At 35.0% G+C, this 20,236-nt stretch overlaps 1 protein-coding gene across 1 annotated transcript; it reads right to left on the minus strand.

The window, feature by feature from the left end:
- Positions 1 to 2,423: 2,423 nt before the first annotated feature.
- On the minus strand, positions 2,424 to 3,437 carry LOC132508083 (mesoderm-specific transcript homolog protein-like). The gene is given in 1 exon segment (XM_060127951.1): positions 2,424 to 3,437. A coding segment is annotated over 1 exon segment (987 nt). The 3' UTR covers positions 2,424 to 2,450.
- Positions 3,438 to 20,236: the final 16,799 nt, after the last annotated feature.

Here is a 20,236-nt window from a genome sequence, read left to right on the forward strand (position 1 = left end):
GTTTTTTCAATTTAAATTTATATCTATACTTAGAGAATATAGTTGTAGGGATAGCAGTAAGAATAAGTAATAAACAGATATTGTTGAAGATGATAATAAAATAATCCAAAAAACTTTAAGGTATAAAAGCATATTATATTAGGATACACTTATTTGTAGAAAGTGTAATAAAATTAAAAATTTAAGATAAAAAGAAAATGGTGTAAAATATTCAATTTTAAAAGAACCTTATGAAGTAATAGGAGTATTATCAATCTGGCATTTAGAATTGAGCTTGTTCTTTCTAAAACAACAAATAACTATACTGTGAATTACCATCTCCAAAAGTCTATAAGCAGTGTTCCTATTCCACTTATTTTTATCCCGTATCACAATTCTTACTAAGTGTCTTAGTTATGTATTATTACATAACAAATTATTCAATTACCTAGTATCTTAAATTAACAACAATTATTATTTCACAGGTACTGTGGGTCAGGAATCTAAGTACATCTTAGCCAAGTCTTTTGAGTGTGGGTCTTACTGATGGAAATCAACTCAGAACTTGACTGGAAAGGATCCACTTCCTAGCTGACTCTTCTATTTGTTGGATAGATTTAGTTTCTTGTGGGGTATTGGACTGAGGGCTCTGAGGCTCACAAGCTGTTGACTGTCCCTCTGTTCCTAGTCATGTGGGGCTTTCAAAGATCATCTCACAGCATGGCATCTTGCTTCATCTGATCAGGCAAACAAGAATGCAAAAGACAGTAACAGCAAGAAAGAGAGAGAGAGAGAGAGAGAGAGCCAGAAAGTCACCTACTTTTGTAGCTTAATCATGAAAGTGATATCTCATCTTTTTTATTGTACCCTATTGGTTAGAAGCAAGTCATTAGGTCTAGCCCACACTTAACGGATAAGCACAAAGACAGGAATACTGGGAGGGAGGGGTCATTGGGAGCCATGACTAAAGCTGCTTACCACACTATGTCTTCAACTGATAGATGTTTAAATGAAGGTAACTCAATAAACATTGATTGGGTATCTGCCATGCACCAGGATGGAAAGAAGCAGAAATTAACATAACTTTATTCTGAACCAAATGCAATGTCTACATTTATTTAGTGTAAAAAATGTTACGGTGAATCATTTTGGCCCTAGACATATAAATATTAAACAGAAAAGCTAGACAATACAATTGGTTTAGAGATTTCATATTATCATATCAAATTACCTTTGCCAAAGAGGTGGGGGAATGTTCATGGCGCCAGTTCTATTTTTTTTTTGTCAAAATTCATTTTTATTAATAGAAAATAAACACTTATTCCAGTTGTTATACTTGAAGTTGCTAATAAAAAAATAAAAAAGAATTTAAAATCATCACTCAATAATCCTGTTTTAACTAAGACAATGAAACTGTGGCTTAAAAAAAAAAAAGTGTTCAGCACCATTTACTCATAGAACTTTCAGACTTTGTTCTTAAAGTTTCTGGAACTTTCCCATCTGTAAAGTACAAGAATTGCTGAGCTACATGAGGAACCCTCTCTGGGACAACCAACGAGAATTTAAGCAATCAGTATATATTCAGCCTGGTAACTTGGACTGTACAACGATCCCCTCCTCTCCACTCTGGCTCAGGAGGAACATGCTTCTAAGCACTGAGGTATGACGAGTCCGACTGTTATTAGCTGGAAAGACCAGTTCTAAGAGCAAATAACAGTAAATCTCTGGCACAGAGACTACTGTCCTTAATGTTCTGTGATTTTAGGAAATTCTGTAAATGACTTGGCTTTACTTCAATTTACTCAGAAATGAAACATGTTTAATAAGGTTAAACTACTCTGCTAGAGTAAGTGTCTGCTGGTTTAGTGTCCGTATAAAATACATACATAATATGTGTAGGTAAATCATAGTCTTAAAGTATAATTAGAATACTGCATTATTGAAACAAAAGTCTAACAAAATGACTACAGTTAGAAGCAGCTAATCAAACTAAATCCAAAGTTATGACAAGGGAGACCCATTTTCACTTGAAGCTGTGTCACTTAGAGAATTAAAGCCATTCAAGGCGAGGTGAAGGTGGCACCTTTAGATAATTCCAACCAGGGCCAGAAATTAGCATTTCTAAATATTTCAGAAAAGTCCATAGAAGTGTTTCAAAGACTTTTATGCAAAAGAATATCTGTCTGTCTTTCTGCATCAGTAAGTAGTAGTGCCCATCAGAATTTCCTACTAACACAAAGACAAAGGCAAGCCCGTACACTTGATCAGATGTCAAAGGAATGGGAGGTGGGCTATTTATAGAGCTTCTGCTGGCATTTTACTATATGCTGTTCATCAGTGTGAGTCAGGTGTACTTTTGTGAGAGAATAGTGTTTGGTGGCCAGGAGCTCTTTTGGGCGTTTCTTGCTAAGGGGAATACACAACAGATAAGGGAATAGGGGAGGTAATACAGGGAAGCTATTCTTTCCAGCTCAAAAGGAGTTGATGAAGCCCATATATGCTTTCAAGAAGCCCATGTGATCCTCTAGCTGTGGATAGTGGCTAATGTGGTCATCCAGAATCAACACTGTGGACCACGGCAGCGTTTTCCTGTACAGCTCCAAAAACTCTGGATAGGGATTCACTGGATCCAGTGGCCCATAGATAAAATGAATGGGAATAGATACAGAGGCAAGAGCTCCCACCCAGCATCTTCTAAACTTTTTCCTTTGATTGATGTACTGCAAGAGACTGTCAATAACCAAGTTCCCGTCATTGTTGCGTACCCCTGCCCACATATCCCACAGTTCACTCTCAGAGGGTTGGGTGTATGGCCCAAAGACCGGGGTGAGACCTTGAGAGTATACGAAGAAGTTCATCAGTCGCGTGAGGATGGGTGACAGCATGTCTCCATCTTTGAGAAGCTTTTGGAGAAGGAGAGGATGGTGAGTCTCAGGAAATATGCCTCCATTCGACAGACAGAGACTCTTGATGGTAAGCTGACCAGATCGATTCTGCTTGAACCTATAGAGCAGCTCCTGAGCAACAATATCCCCATAGTCATGAGACAACAGTTTGATCCTACGGTTCTGGAGCCCCAGATGCCGCAAAAGAGCTTCCACGATGCTGGCCTGCTCGAATATGGAATAGTGATGTGGTCTCGGTTTGTCACTGAAGCCAAAGCCTAGGAAATCAAGGGAAATCACTCGATGAAGCCTGAGGGTCAGACCTTCGCAAATCTTCTACCAGTCATAGCTGGACGTTGGAAAGCCATGTAAAAACACAACTATCTCTGGACTTCCAACCACACCCACAGAGTCTTGGTAGAAGATACACAGTCTCTTGTAGGTAAAAATAAATTTTCCTGATGACTTCCATGAGTGAAGAGCAGGGGAAAGCTGGGGGGGCAGGGGGATGTGCAGATAGGCTGCAAGCAGGGGCACAGCCAACAGCCCCACCTGGACCCACCACTCCGTCATCCTGATTCAGGTAAGGCCTGGGCTACAAGACTCCATGTTTTGGGACCCTGTTGCACATGCGCTTCCTGCGGCCAGAGCTTCTCCGCCTCTACGGCCATACCACCCTGAACGCACCTGAGCTCGTCTGATCTCGGAAGATAAGCAGGGTCGGGCCTGGTTAGTACTTGGATGGGAATTTTTTTTTTATTTTTTATGATGAATAATTAGTAGATATGATTATTTTAATAATGTTATAATAATGAGTATAATAGCTAATGTGTACTAATATAATTAATATAATAGTTAATATTTGTTAATATAATACATACAATAGCTAATATTTATTGAGTACTGACTGTGCTAGGTACCATGTTAAGTACGTATATATATATATATATATATTTTTTTTTAACATCTTTATTGGAGTATAATTGCTTTACAAAGGTGTGTTAGTTTCTGTTTTATAACAAACTGAATCAGCTTTTGGGGAAATTTTAAGTCCACAAGAGACAGCCAGAGAGGTATCAAACAGTTAAGGTTTTTCTTTTTGGGGGGGGGGCGCCTTGTTGCACCATGCGGGATCTTAGTCCCCCACCAGGAATCGAACCCGCATCCCCTGCAGTGGAAGGACAGAATCTTAACCACTGGACTTCCAGGGAAGTCCCTTGAAGAGTTAAGTTTTAATGGAAGAATTATCCACAAACTATTAGGTATTTCAGCAATTATATTTCAGTGTCTTACTTAATGGTTCAGTGGTTCTAAAAGTGTGGTCCAGGTACTCTGAAAATTTTTTCATAGCTTCTGCCTGTCTAAAATTATTTCCATAATAATATGAAGACATAATTTGCCTTTTTACTCTCATTCTTTAAAGAATATATAATAGAGTTTTCCTGTGATCCAGTTGACATGTATTAAGTCAAACATTAAAGATAATAGGCTAAATATTTTGAAAGATAGTTATCTTTCACAAAAATATTTATGTTAACGTAATATGCTTGTTATTTTAAAATGAAGAAATAAATATGTTACTTAAATTTCTGTTTTAACTTTTAATATGGTAAGTATTGATAAATGTAATTGACATAAACTAAAGCTCTTTGGGTTTGTTAATAATTTTTAAGAGTATAAAGGATTCTAAGACCAAAGTTTGAGAATAAATAGACAATTCTTAAAGCACCAGTGGGTTTCTAAACAACTTAGATGAAAAACACTGTTTTGAGAAAAATAAACTTATATTATTAGATTTATTTTCTCATAATGCAATGTGCTTTAGTTAAGTTTAAAATTCAGATGTTTCACTTCAATAAGCAAAGGTATTCTTGGAAAGTGGCAATCATTTTTTAAATAAGAAAATCATTTTGAGTGTGAATATAATATCAGTGCCCCTCATTAATCACAGCAAGAATACTTACTACATTAATGTAACTGGAAATATTTAAAAAATATTTCCCTATCTAAGATTATAAAAACAAGATCATAATTATATAAGAAAAAACAGTATGAGGGCAAAGTATAATGACTTCTAATGAATTTTAGGTGTACATTTTTAATAAGGCTTGCACTTCATCTTCTAAAAAACTGTAAGGACTGTAAATGGAATGGGGGCAGAATTATACTAGTCTACTCTTCTGAATATACACTACTTCTTCACCATATTAAAAAAAAATACCCTCCAGTATCTCTCATAATATATATTTGGAGGATTCTTTTCTTTAATAATAAGTTTTAATGATATGCTATGGTAGAACATTATCATCAATTGGTATTTTAAAAATAGGAGCAGAGAAAGTCATTATACTTAGAACGGTAGTGTTTCATTGATGCAATATAACAGAAAAGCCCCAATGACAGATAAAAAGCCCAAGTTTTATTTCACTTTATTAAGAGCCACTGAATTTAAAATGGGAACAGGACCAGCAACAGATAACAAATTACAGCTCAAATAAATTAAAGTGTTAATTTTATATTCCTCTAATCACAATTCCATTCAAGATCATTCTCATTTGCCTCATTCCAGGATCAGCATATATAATTTCATTATGCATCATAAATGTGAGAATAGTTTTTTTGTGAAAAATCCAGTTTAATAGTAGATGAACCTATAAAATAATACTTGCCTCCCTCAAGCACCTAGTCCATAAAGCAAAAATTGCAGTAGGTAAAACATGCCATTTGGCTTTCCATTCTGATTAGAATATAGAAATTTACAAGAGACCATCATTGCCACACTAACAAATAAGAAAAACTATCTAATTAAAAAAAATAATAACAACAACAGTGAGCTAAATATGCAAAGAAACTTAAATTGCAGAAGAGAAGTCCATGATTGCTGACTATTGTAAACAAGGCACAAAGAGGAACCAACACTATACAGATTAAGGTAAAGAGTTACCAGCCTTAACTTTTAACAGATATTTAATGGCCATGTTAAGACAGGCCTGACAGATTAGAAATTTAAAGAGCCCCAAATACAGTAATTCACTAACCAGTTCTTTCCTAGGGGGCCTTTACCAAATGAAGAGCAGGAGCCTATCAAAAGTAGAGGCAAGAAAGTAGGACTAAGAAAGAACCCCCAGGAACAGGGGTCTTTGCAAAACTGAAGGTCAGCAGATGGCCAAAGACTTTGAGTAGAGTAGGAAATCTGAGAAAAATAACCAGAGGAATATCTAGTTGTACCTTGCAAGTGCAAGGCAGTGGCCTATTTGTAACTGTAGGCAGGTCAGAAGAGCTAATGGAAACTCACCAAGGTACATGGGGGTCTTTTCTGAATGCACAACAATGGCTCACCCAAGGCTGGGCGTAGTATGGGAAAATTGAAATAAACTACCCAAAATGCAGTGGTCCTTTCTAAGTACATGGCAGCAGTCTGAGAGTGACCAGGGGTAGAAAAAGGCAACTGAGAGAGATTCCCTTAAGAGGAACACTGGGTCTTTGCTGAGTTCACAGCAGCGGCCAAAGAAGTTAATGTAAAGACCAAAATAACCAAGAGAAATCCCCCTGAGCACAGGAAATCTTCAGTACCTTAAAGCAGCACCCAATAAAGGCTGTGGAAAGGCAATGAGACAAAGAGAGAATTCGTAAAAGTACCTGAGCAACTACAAAAGGGAAGAAGAGAGAGATCACTGGAGAATCACCAGTACTCAGATTCCAATCTTTGCCTAAAAGAAAATTTTGATTCCATCTCAAAATATTCGAAGGCAGTTATTAACTAAACCAAAATAAATACAAAAGTAAAAAATACAGAACTAACTTAATTATAAGTTAAATTGATTTATTCTTCGACCCAGACAGCCTGACTCTCTTTCTGTGTTGTAATATTATTCAAATCTAATTCTGTTTTCCAAGGCATTTAAAATTTACATGTAGTTTAAGAATGTCTCTTCAGGGCTTCCCTGGTGGCGCAGTGGTTGAGAGTCCACCTACCGATGCAGGGGACACGGGTTCGTGCCCCGGTCCGGGAAGATCCCACATGCTGCAGAGCGGCTGGGCCCGTGAGCCATGGCTGCTGAACCTGCGCCCCCGGAGCCTGTGCTCCTCAACGGGAGAGGCCATAACAGTGAGAGGCCCGCGTACCGGAAAAAAAAAAAAAAAAAAAAGTTTCTTCAAAAATTAATTAATTGACTTTAACTTTGCATTTGAAAAAAATCTAATAGGGAAAACCTAAGCAAATAATGGAAAATCTGAGTGAAAAAATATCACAAGCAGGCAGTTAAGAAAATTCATTATGTCCTAGACCAATTCACATAATCAATACATTAATGCTAATTAATAGTATTAATAAAGTATAAATCTTTGAAAAGCTAATAATTATTATTTTTATTAAAGTGTACTAAGCTGGGCTTCCCTGGTGACCTAGTGGTTGGGAGTCCGCCTGCCGATGCAGGGGACACGGGTTCGTGCCCCAGTCCAGGAAGATCCCACATGCCGCGGAGCAGCTGGGCCTGTGACCCATGGCCGCTGAGCTTGCGCATCCGGAGCCTGTGCTCCGGAACGGGAGAGGCCACAGCAGTGAGAGGCCCGCATACCGAAAAAAAAAAAAATGAATTAAGCTGTGGAACTGGGCTAGATTCTGTCTTAGTCCATATTAATTAATATTCTCTGACCACTACCTATATAAGAAATTTTGACAAAGTTCTATAGTCTCATATCTATAAAGTTTATACTGCTTTAAAATTAGCCTCATATACAACATAGTTAATTAAAAACCCACAAAACCAAATTAGTAAAAATGAAATATATTGGATATACCAAAGTAATTCAAATTCCATCAGGCTTTTGTTACAAGACTTTTTAGTCAGTTTCTTGAAAAGCATAATTACAGAAATATAGAATGTTGACACGTTTAGTTCCTTGTTGTGACACCCATATTCTGTTTATCATTTTAATGGCAGGGAAGAGAAAAGCCAGGGCAAAACTGACTTTTGAAATTGTGACTCATTCTACTTTCAATATGAAATAATCATTTATGTGCTTTTATAAGCCTATAGTAGTTTCCTGTGCTGCTGTAACAAATTATCACAAACGTGGTGGCTTCAAACAATAGAAATTTATTCTCTCACAGTTCTGAAGGCAAAAATTCTGAAATCAGTATCACTAAGCTGAAATCAAGGGCCACAGGCTCCATGGGAAAATTGGTTCCTTTCCTCTTTCAGCTCCTGATAGCTACTGGCATTCTTCAACTTGTATGTCTGCATCCCTCCAATCTCCACCTCTAATTGCCTTTTCCTTCTTGGTGTATAGTATCCCTCCCCCTCTCTTATAAGGTCACTTGTGATAACATTGAGAACCTTCCTGGATAGTCCAAGATAAACTTTTCATCTCAAAATTCTTAATTTAACTACATCTCTCGTGACTTTTTGGAAAGAAAAAAAATATGATGATGTTTACAAGTCCCAGGGATTATAACATGGATACATTTTGGGAAGGCCTTTTTCCCCTGTTCCATTTTCCCCATTCTCTTACTTTCTTTCCTAGGATCACTTACCAGATAAACTGCCTGGAAGTGAGTCTTGTTTCAGGGTCTGTTTTGGGGATAAACCTACCTAAGACAGCTAGTTTGGCTAAGAGTATGGACAGTTTCTACTATAACTGGAGATAACGCACAGTGTGGACACAGACACAAGATGTGGAGGTGTGGGCAGAGGCCCTGGTATTTCCCATCAAATTGTTTCTGTTTTCTCACTGAAATAGGAAGAAAGTGATATTCTGAGCCTCAGGATATGTTAGAGTTTAGAGGAAAGAGGAGACTAGTTTAAATGGCCAACTTCAATAGTGGTAGAAAAAAATGGGTTGGTAAAACATGGAATGATTTCTCAGAAGCATGAAAGGCCTATGCAGTATCAGTTATCATTAATCACGAGCATAATCTTAATTATATTTCCTTTAAATCTAAGCTGCTCACTATGCCTGGAACATTCTATAATTCAATCATTTTCTAGTATTTACCTTTAAATGTCTTTTTTTGTATTTATGTCACTTATGATGTTTATAACTGATGTGGTATGTTCTCTCACATCCACAAATCTCTGGAAATAAGAGACAGCAGAACACTGCTTAAAGAATTGTTTTAACCAACCCTTTTACGTCCTTTTATTGTATGTAACTAGTAAAGAAGAATAATGGGGACATGTGGAATATTTTTAAGGCTTTATTTTTGAGCTGCTTTAGTGGAGGTTTTTTTTTTTAATTGAAGTATAGTTGCTTTACAATGTTGTGTTAATTTCTGCCATACAGAAAAGTGATTCAGTTATACGTATATACACATTTTTTAAAAAAATATTTTCCATTATGGTTTATCATGGGATATTGAATATAATTCCCTGTGCTATACAGTAAGACCTTGTTGTTTATCCATTCTACACATCATGGTTTGCATCTGCTAACCCCAAACTCCCAATCCATCTCTCCCCCACCCCTGCTTGGCAGCCACAAGTTTATTCTTTATGTCTGTGAGTCTGTTTCTGTTTCATAAATAGGTTTATTTGTGTCATATTTTAGATTCCACAGGTAAGCAATATCATATGACATTTATCTTTATCTGGTTACTGCACTTAGTATGATAATCTCTAGGTCCAACCATGCTGCTGCAAATGGCATTATTGCATTCCTTTTTATGGCTGAGTAATATTCCATTGTGTATGTGTGTGTGTGAGAGTGTGTATATAAACACACACACACACAACCTCTTCTTTATCCATTCATCTGTCGATGGACATTTAGGTTATTTTGATGTCTTGGCTATTTTGAATAGTATTGCTATGAACATAGAGGTGCATGTATCTTTTTGAATTATAGTTTTGTCTGGATATATGTCCAGGAGTGGGATTGCTGAATCATATGGTAATTGTACTTTTAGTTTTTTTAAGGAACGTCCATACTGTTTTTCATGGTGGCTGCACCAACTTACATTCCCACTAACAGTGTAAAACAGTTCCCTTTTCTTAGTGGAGACATTTTAAAATCTACCACAAGGCTTATTACTTCATAAACTTCAATTTATTTTATGTTTCTTTATGTTATTTCTCTCACATTCTCATTATACTGCTATATAGGCTTATGATGGACTTTCAGATAGCAAATTCCAAGGCAGCAAGTCTCTCTCACAATTCGGAGTCTTCCAATTTTCTTATGTAATACTGGTATCATAAAGGTAATACATTCAATTAAAACCTCATGTTCCACATTGAAAATATGAAGAAAATACATGTTAATTTGATATTTAGTCATTTAATACACCATTATTGCTTACCGTGGTGTGCTAAATCCCATAATAAAGATAAGTATAAAAATAAATATGACCAGGCTCATCCTGAGTGATGCCTTAATGCTAAGAAAGAGCAGAGGATTTAGGAAATGGAATGCACCTCTAGTTATGAATTTGTGTTTTCATGTATTAGTATAAACTTATTTACTGTCAAGGACACTCCAGAGCTGTACACATTATTTGTTGGTCATTCTATAAGGTATATACTCTAAATATATTTGGTCAGTCATTGATTGCAGAGTAAGATCTTCTTCAGAAGTGATATAAAGTTTCCACGTTCGTTTTTAATCTACATCATTTTCTTCCCTTTATATTCAAGCATAGTTTCAGAGAAAGTTCTGAACTTTATCAGAAAATGTGGAAACATGCATTGTATCTCATAGTACATTAAATCAATATAGAACTGGGTATAAGGTTTTCTTTACATTCAACCAATGAAAGAATTTTGCATGCTCTTGGATGTTCCTGAGATGGAAAGTGGGTTCCCAAGAAGATTCTCTTGGCCTAAATGCCTTGCAACCAATGGATTTGATTAAAATGATAACAAACTATAAAATCTTCCTTTTACAGAGGCTGTATGCCCTTTGTGTGTCTTCTTCTATTAATAGATTTTTAAATCACTCTTTGTATCAGATCTTATTTATTACTTGTTTGTAAAAGTATGACCATGATAATACTGCATATTTCAAATAACAAATCTTACTGCCAGGAATAGGTACTAGAAAGAAAATCTACAATTACAATTACCCAAGCAATAATACAAAAATAAAATAAATGGTATGAATGTCATCTGCTATTAAGAGCATATATAATGTTTGATGTTAGTAGAGGATGATATATTTGAAAATTATATTTGAAAAGTCTGGTTTTCTCTTAGATTTCAAATTGACTACCTTGTATTTTACATTTTTCTTCATGGCCTTAGTATGTACAACCCAGAAGTCCATTCTCTGATGTTCATAAAGCAGTTATTTATTCAGGAAAACTGTAGTTGGACCTTATATTTGTCTTCATAACAAACTCTATTCTTGTTATACTTCTAAAAAATCAAGTGATTTTAAATAAAGGTTGTAGGGTTTCAGTTCTTGCAACATTAAGCCTAGGATATTGTACCAATTTAGTAAAGGCTGATTGTTCCCACTATTGTTTCATGTACAAAAAGGCTTGGTAAAGATCACTATTAGGTTTAGGGTGCTAAGAATATCTAAGTTTAAAAGATAAAGACTAACTCCCTTATTATGCTCATTGAATTATCCTTCCACACCTTATGAATATTTAAAATTACAAAGATATATCTATTTGCTATGTTCTATTCTTTTTCAGAGAAGCACCCTAAACATGAGTAATTCTAAGCCATCACAGTACAGTAATTTTATAATTATACAGATATAAATTATTTTGCATGATGTTAAAATCCGTTTTAATATTTAACATCACAATTAATTGTTCAAGGTTCATCGCCCCACAAAATAATAAATTTAGCCCCATAAAGAAACTATACATTTAGATAACTGTGCAAATGGATTTCATTTAATTATTCTTAAAACTGTTCAAATTCACAGCTCAGTTAACAGGTGATGGATTGCACATAATTTGTTCCCTTTTTATGGATTATAGACTAGAGATAAAATTACCTCAGGAGACTTTTTTTTTTTCACCCATGGTTTCACAATCTGTTATTCTAAATGTAAACTGATTGAACCAACAATTCCCTTTTGTCACAGCAGGTTTCTGGCTTTCAGTGTTTTTCTGCTTGTATAATTACATATTTTAAGAAGATATGTTAATCAGTAACCATATTCTGAAGTCTCAAGGGATCTAACAGAAATTTGTTGCAGACAGTATGCTTTAACCATTTTAGTCAGTACTCACAGTTATACACTTAGGTTACTTATTTGGTACAAAAGCCAGTTTACAAAATCATTCATTTGCTCATTTCCAATCATCTAGTCCTTTACGATCATACATAGACTCACATGAATTTTCAGTTGGGAACAGACTTCAGAAATCTTATAGTATCATCAGCTCATTTTAAGTATAAGGAAATTGAGACAGGTTGGGGGGAAGGAGCAATTGTGTTAATAGAAGACTCATTTCAAATTTGAAATTTCTCACTTACTGGATAGGTTGCTGTATTGACTTCTTACTGTTGCCAAAACAAGTAACTACAAATGAAGTGGCTTAAAATAATGCAGATTTATTCACTCAGAGTTTTGGAGACCAGGAGTCCAAAATCAAGGTGCTCCTTCTGGAGGCTTCAGGAAAGAATCTCTTTCCTTGCTTTTTCTATCATCTAAGGGCCACTTTGATTCCTTGGCTTAGAGTGCTTCACTCCAACCTCTAGTTCTGTCAAAACATTACCTTTTTCTAACTCTGATCCTCTTGTCTCCCTCTTACAGGGAAACTTGTGACTGTATTAGACCCAAATGGATGATCCAGATTATCCCCCCATATTAAAATATTTAACTTAGTCTCATTCACAAAGCCCTCTTTACCATGTAAATTAACAGACTTACGGGTTCCATGGATTAGAACTTGGATATCTTTGAAAGACCAGTATTGGCCTGCCATGGTTATTTCATCTGTAAAACAGGCTTGAATACCATAGGGCTATTTTAAATCTGTATTAACACTCTATCCAATCTCTACAGCTTTTGATCATTTCTCATTTATTGTATTAACCTAACTGATTTTCCTATCTGTAGTATCATTTTTCTAATGCAGATTTACCCTATGGCTACAAAAAATTCCAATGTGTTCATATTATTCTCTTGCTTAATACATTCAAGGACTCCCCTTTGCTTTACTCAAATAGTCGACATTCCTCGTAACAGTTTACAACCCATTCACAAGAGGGATGGAAACCAGCTGTCTAGGTTGTATTTTGTCACCTACCCTATGATCCACAGGCTAGTTAACTTTTCCTAAGTGTGGCAAATTTCTTTGAACATCCATACCTTTACATAAGTTGTTTCCTTTGCTGGAAATTCCCTTAGTTAAACCATTCCTATCTAGAAAAATTGTATGCATCCCCCAAGACTCATTCCATTGTATCCTCCTTTCTAACATTCCCCAGAGTAGACTTCTACCACACTTTGCTTTCATCTGTACTATTGAACTTATCATGTGCTATTTCAATTATAGTACATTTTCTTTATTGTACACTCTGTGAAGAGTTCATCAAGAGTGATGCCTGTGTTCTATTCATTTTTTTCATAATCCCAGCATGTAATGTTTAACCCAGTCATTCTAATTTTGCCTTCAATTACATTTTCCCTTGCTTGATAGAAACATTATTGCGTGACTTTGGCACCTGAGGTTGCTCTTGGCAAAGGATCCTCATAATGCATTTTGTATCTCTCATAGCACTGAAAACTACTGAGGACAAGGTAGGAATTTAGTAAATTCTTTAAGACTGTTAAATTAAAATGTATTAATTTTTGTTTCTTGAATAAACAGAAGGATTTCTTAGGAATTATAGTTAAAATAATGCTATTTTATATTTTCATTAATGACTGGGAGGAAGAGTCTCAAGAAAATCCATACTTTTGTCTATAACCCTGAATCCTGCAAGGAAGACAGAATTACCCATTTATAAACATTAATTATGTGTCACAAATAGTTGTGTAAAAATAGAGAATTTTAAGGCATGAAGGAAGCTCAGGAAGAATTGGAATATTTTCTGTATTTTACCCCTTGGGTGATGATTTGAAATAAATATTGTGATAAAAATTCTAAAATGCAGATAGAAACTACTTTCTGATCCAGACAAAGTTGTTCTCAACTCCCCCTTTGCTCTTTCAACGCATCCTAGCCCCAACTACACCATGTCCTTACCCTTAGCTTCATCGAGTTCTTTCTTTCTACAGTCATTTGGAGGTGATATGCCTAGTGTGTAATAACCCATTTTAGGTGGCAGTGGAACAGTGTAATTTTTGGAAAACATGTAATAGAGGGAGTAATAGGAAAAAAGGAGCCCTGGAAGCAAGGGAAGATGAAAACTATGGTCATTTTAATACTCTCTTCTGAAAGGAAGACTACCTATCTGTCATGCAAAGAATAAAGCAGGGAAAAAACTAATCTGTTTATTGGAATCACAAGTCATTTAATGTACCATTATTTTTTAAAAAAGATGAGAAATATATATCATAGCAAACAACCTAGATTGTCCATATGGCAGGGAAAAACATCCTAGGGAGAAACTTACATCCTTCTTTCAGAAGTCTGTCAACAATTACATGCCCAGGTGAAAAGGAGAAGCTCTTCAACATGGAGGATTGGGGAGGAGATGTCCTACCCTCAGAATAGTGTGTGTGTGCATGTGTGTGCCTGTGTGTGTGTGTGATTAATAAAGCTTCATTTTCTTTTCTTTATTAATATTTGCCGGATGACACTTGCTCTACCCTTTTAGTTTAACCTATTTTGAGCTAGGTTTCCACCATTTGCAATTTAAAAAGCATAGTCTCCTTTATCTATTTGTGAATGTTGTCTCCTTATCTATCTGTGAATGTTCTATTTAAAAAGCTTAGTCTCCTTTATCTTTTATGAAAAATCCTCACTCTCTAGATAAATATACTTCTCAATGTCATTTTCACTTAACAGTGTATTTTAAAACAATTTTGTGATCTCCACAGTGAAAATATAACATCCTCTTATAAATTCAATTGTTCATAGGTTGATAAGAAATTCTTCAACTCTAACAACGGAGTGGTTTTACAGCCACATTGGTCTGTTAACAATCTCATTGATTTCATATACTTCACTATCACTAGAGAGAAGGGCTGAGGCCTAAGTATGGCTGGTTGTTCATGACCTAATGCTGGTCTCAAAATCTTGTTTAGATACTCTTTCAAAAAGATATACTCCCTGGAATTTAAAATTTACTGCCTAGGGACAGTAGTCGGAAGACTGACATATTCTATGTAAAAATGTAAAGAATGGATAATTATATTAAATGAACTTTCTTTGCCAAAGACATAAATAGCCCAAGGATAACATTTCTTAAGCTATTTTCAGCTTTTGCATTATTGGAAAATACTGTAGTACTGCAGATGGCAACTTAAACTATTTGCCACAAATCTTTAAAAACAAAGTGCTTGTCATTGCTGCCAGCTGAATGAATATGAAAGAGAAAATGCAATTATATTTTGCAAATTCAAGGAAGGGAATTCTCAGAAAAACTTTCCATTTAGACTAATTAAGTAGAAGTACTTGTGGCTGTATCAAGTTCTACTAACACCTAACTTAGGTAAAGTTAGATAATATAATTTTGCATTCAAGTTTATGCCATGGGGGCAGGCTAAAGTGACTACACCTTATTGGACTGTGGATTAAAATTAATGATCTATATTTCTTCAGGAACTTTTTTCAATGTTTCTGTATTTATTGTGGCCAAGAGGACCTCAAAGTTCCCTTCAGCTTCACTAAATCTTAGACAGGTCTCTTCTTTGTCATAGGTTCCTGATCTCTCAATTCTTAGAGCATTTGCTTTATAAAACCTACAATTGCAAATTCTTTCTCTTTCTTTTTGAGATATAAATCTTCTCCCAGCCTCTTCCCAGTTTTACAACCCAGGAATGTCTTTCTCAAGGACCTTGGGATCATCCATTAAAAATACAATAATCTAAGGAGATAATGCTCTGATCTCACAGTCTCTGTAGGAAGGTAGCAGCTTATAAGGAATAATTAGCAAACAGTGATGGCCTAATAACATTGACCAAGTCTTCTCTAATGTCCCCCAGTACTTTTTAGTTAGCTCACCCCAGGGTTTAAAAAACATACAGACTTTTGTTTCAGGGGAATTGAGTTCAATCTCTCTTCTCGATTTCAATAGTTTTAAATGAAGAATTCCCTTGCCTGTTTAACTATATAGTGCAATTTTTTTTTTTTTTGCAGCTGAAGAAGCCCCACTATTTCAACTACAACAAATGCTTCCATAGCGATAATAATCATATGTTAACTTGGATGCTCTCTTGCCTGACACAGTCTTCCTCCCTCATGCAACCTAGTCAACAGTTCTCAATTTTATTTTAGAGATTTTGAATAACTTTTAAAAAGTCACAGTTTTGGGGAAATGGAAATGTCCATTCTGTGGATGCACAGAATAACTCAAAGGAAACATCCCATGTTAACACGTGTTCAAGAATTTCATAATTGAAGCTTCACCCAAGTGTACTGATGCAGCACTATGCTGCCAAAAGTCACACTGGTCGTCCAAACTGAATACCAGCCTTGAATGAAAACATATGCTTGGCTGATTTGAATTATTAACTTCTTGCATCACCTCAGTTCACCTTCTAGCTGAAAGTGCTAATAAAAAGAACAGACCAAACAAGAAGATGAGAAAGAAAGAAATACAGACAAAAATAAATTTCAAGTAATAGAATATATTTAAAGAGAAGAAACAAAAACAAGTGAGAATAAGAATTAATATAAATTTTAATTTCACACAAATGCATTATTTTACTTTTCTTTTCTCTTACACAAATATATCCTTAGTTAAACAGAGTATATGCTTTGATGAATGCCTTTAAAATTTAAAATAGAAACTAGAGTAGTTGAGGAAAGAGAATGTCTTGGAATTTTATTTAACATATTACTTTTTTGCTTAATTGGAAAATCAATAATTTAGTTGTTATGTATTATTGTTAATTCTATTATCATTATTTATTACAGCACTGAGTTATTGAAAATAGACCCTGAGTCTGAAAGTTGGCTGTAATAATTACTTGCTTATGCAAGTTGCATATGCTCTTTTATTTACTTTCCTCTCTACAAAACTTATGCTCCTTTTCCATCTTTGCATCTAGTGCAGGAATAGCTATGAAACTTTCAATAATGAAGGAAGTTAAAAATATTTTTTAATTACTATTAAAGTTTCTGAAATATCTTTTGCTTCTATTGATACTTTGGCAGATGCGATTTAGCACATATTATGTGTCTTCCTCAACTCCTTTCATTATGTCCTCTGGGCCACACCCTTAAGGCCTCAGTGTGACACTAAGACCCTCTGTAAACTTCTAACCTTCTTTTCCTCTCTTAACCATAATTTCTCTCTTAACCACTCCAACTACTTACATAACAGAATAGAATCAGAGAGAAAGAGACAGAGAGAGAATGAAATAGGAAAATTATATATATATATGTTTTCTTTTTCTTTCTTTTTTTTTTTGCAGTACACAGGCCTCTCACTGTTGTGGCCTCTCCCGTTGCAGAGCACAGGCTCCAGACGCGCAGGCTCAGTGGCCATGGCTCATGGGCCTAGCCGCTCCGCAGCATGTGGGATCTTCCCGGACTGGGGCACGAACCCACGTCCCCTGCATCGGCAGGCGGACTCTCAATCACTGCGCCACCAGGGAAGCCCTAAAATATTTTATAGTTAAAATTTATTTGATTTATTTTTTTTTTTACTGTATCCTAATGTTTCCACCTGGTAGGAGAAAAGAATTGCCTTCATTCATATACACACAAACACACGCAACTCAGACTCACACACATGCACGCATCCACTGTTTTAGTAAATAAAATGGAGAAAGGAGTAGTTTCAGTATAAGTATATATGACATATAAGCATATATCAATGTGAGATTTGTGACAGGAATTCTTTGGTATTCTGAAAACAGGGCTCGGAGAACTGAGAGAAATAGACAAGTTAACTCTTTCATGAAGGAAACACATTTTAAAGATTTTAAACTGAACTCTTCAGGATTGCATGTTATGATTTATGTTCTAAGGTTAGAAAATTATTGCTTAAATGCAACAGAAACTTTGAAAAGGAAAAGAAATGGTAGCAAAATGAAATGTGAAATAAACAAATATCAGCATCGTAAATTTATATGTATTGACTATACCTAGCCCTCAGCAGAGAAGAAAAATTAATACTGAAAAAGTAATGTTTCAAAATACACACCTTTGCCGTGACAAATATGGGTACTAAATAAAATTTTTATGAATACTATTGACTTTCAGGGTTCATATGAGATGAAGTACTTTCAATGAATGTCAAATAAGTGTTACTATAATATATGTGCAAATTAGTCAATAAGTGATGCTATTTCCCTTTGTCATTTGGGGAGCAAATTTTCTATGAAGAAATTTTACATTTAAAGAATTATGTCTAATATATACTTAACATTTTTGAGGTGGAAATTGGTATAGAGGTAGTGGAACACATATACATAACACAGTATTCCACCATTTTCCAAGTCAATTTGGTTAGGAATAAATGGTTGGAGTCTCCATAGTTAAGGATTTTCAATATCTTTGCTGCTTGTAATTTTAAAAACAGGTAGCATTGTTGCTGAAACTATCTACATGGAAAGATGAGCCCAGCAATTTATTTCTTTAGAAATAAATAAATAAACAAGTGGTACACATGGCTAAGAAAGAGTAGGTTATGTAAATAACTCAAGTAAAAATTACTACACATCTCTCAGCGTGTGTTTGGTAGGAAATAATTGTAAAGGTATAAGTAAGTTATAAATAAAAGTAAAATAAGGTGTATTTTAAACATCCCACAGGAAAATCTCACATGTAACATCACATAGAAAAATAATAAGAATAGTAGTTTACTACGCAAATTAAGAGTTTATTGACCAGCAAACTTCACTGACTCCTTCTTATTGGGAACATCAGTTTCCTTTTGGGTCCTTGTAGTAGCATCATTTTCTTTTGGGCCCTGCCCTAATTCTTCCAAATATCTTAAACCACCCAATCAGAGATTGTTAGAGCTAATAAAGACTGTATATGTCAAATAGTCCATGCAGTTCAAGCTAGTTAGGACAGTAACGTGGAGAGCTTTAGGTTCAGATTAGTATAAATAATTTGTGAATAATCTAGGAAAGCCAACAAGTTTATGGACTCCTGTTCCAGTGAAATTTCTGGGATGCTATGCTGCCTCATTTACCCTATGATTTTGTGTATTTCTCTTTGGAGGCTTTTAATTGTTGCAGGAAAGAGACTGGTGAAATAAAATGTTGTTGAAAACAATCAAACTGTACCACCATTGCCCAAGAAGGTGGGTCAAAAACAGGTGAGAGCAAATCAACAGTAAAGCTAAGTTAAACAAGACACAGGCAGGAGACTATTAATAGGATGCTTTAGTCAGTTTAGAAGTTCTTACTACAAAGAAAACAAAACAAATACAGAATGAATACAAATAAGGAAGAATAAACATTCTAGAACAACTACATTTCTAAGGCAAATAGTTTTTAAAAACAATTCTAACTGTTTAAAGCAGGGTTAACTAAGGTCATTTCAAAACACAAAAACTATAACATGAAAAACCACAACAATATGTATAAGCAGATTACTGAAAATTTGTCAGCAAGAAGAAATGTGTCCTTTGCATCATAAATAAAATGGATGCAAAGTGAATAAATAGTGAATGTAACCCGATGCATGCACCATTACTATATGAATGTGTTGTTGTAAAATATTGTCAAAAGCTTAAATTGAATGAAAATATAAATATTTAAAATATAAGACACACTATAATGATACATTGATTTCTTTTCAGGTTGATAATTCTTTTTTTATTACAGTGTAGTTGATTTACAATATCATGTTAGTTTCAGATGTACAGCACAGTGATTCAGTTATAAATTTACTATATACATATATGTATATATATATATATATTCTTCTTCAGATTGTTTTCCCTTGATACATTGATTTTTAAGAGCCATGTGTGATCTAGTCAGAATGATTGTATAAATTGATGTAATAGAAATTTCATTGGCCTGCGTATCACAAAACCTGTATTCTAAACATACCTATCCAGCTAATGAGTTACATGCCTTGAATAATCAGTTAATTTCTGCCACATTCTGCTTTTTATTTGTCCATAAAGTAGTCTTGCAAATATTTGATGCTTAATCTACACCAGAAAACATGGGGAGGCTATATTTGTTGTTTATAAACAGAGTACTGAGGGACATCGTGTTACTTCAGAAAACCGATAGGGACACCTAGGTATATTTAAATTTTTCAAGGAAAAGCAGCTACACCTTTTGCACAGCACACAAATTAATATTACCATGTCCTTTTGACATAACTA

This window comes from Lagenorhynchus albirostris, chromosome 17, assembly GCF_949774975.1.
Source record: "Lagenorhynchus albirostris chromosome 17, mLagAlb1.1, whole genome shotgun sequence".
Taxonomy (NCBI): Eukaryota; Metazoa; Chordata; class Mammalia; order Artiodactyla; family Delphinidae; genus Lagenorhynchus; species Lagenorhynchus albirostris.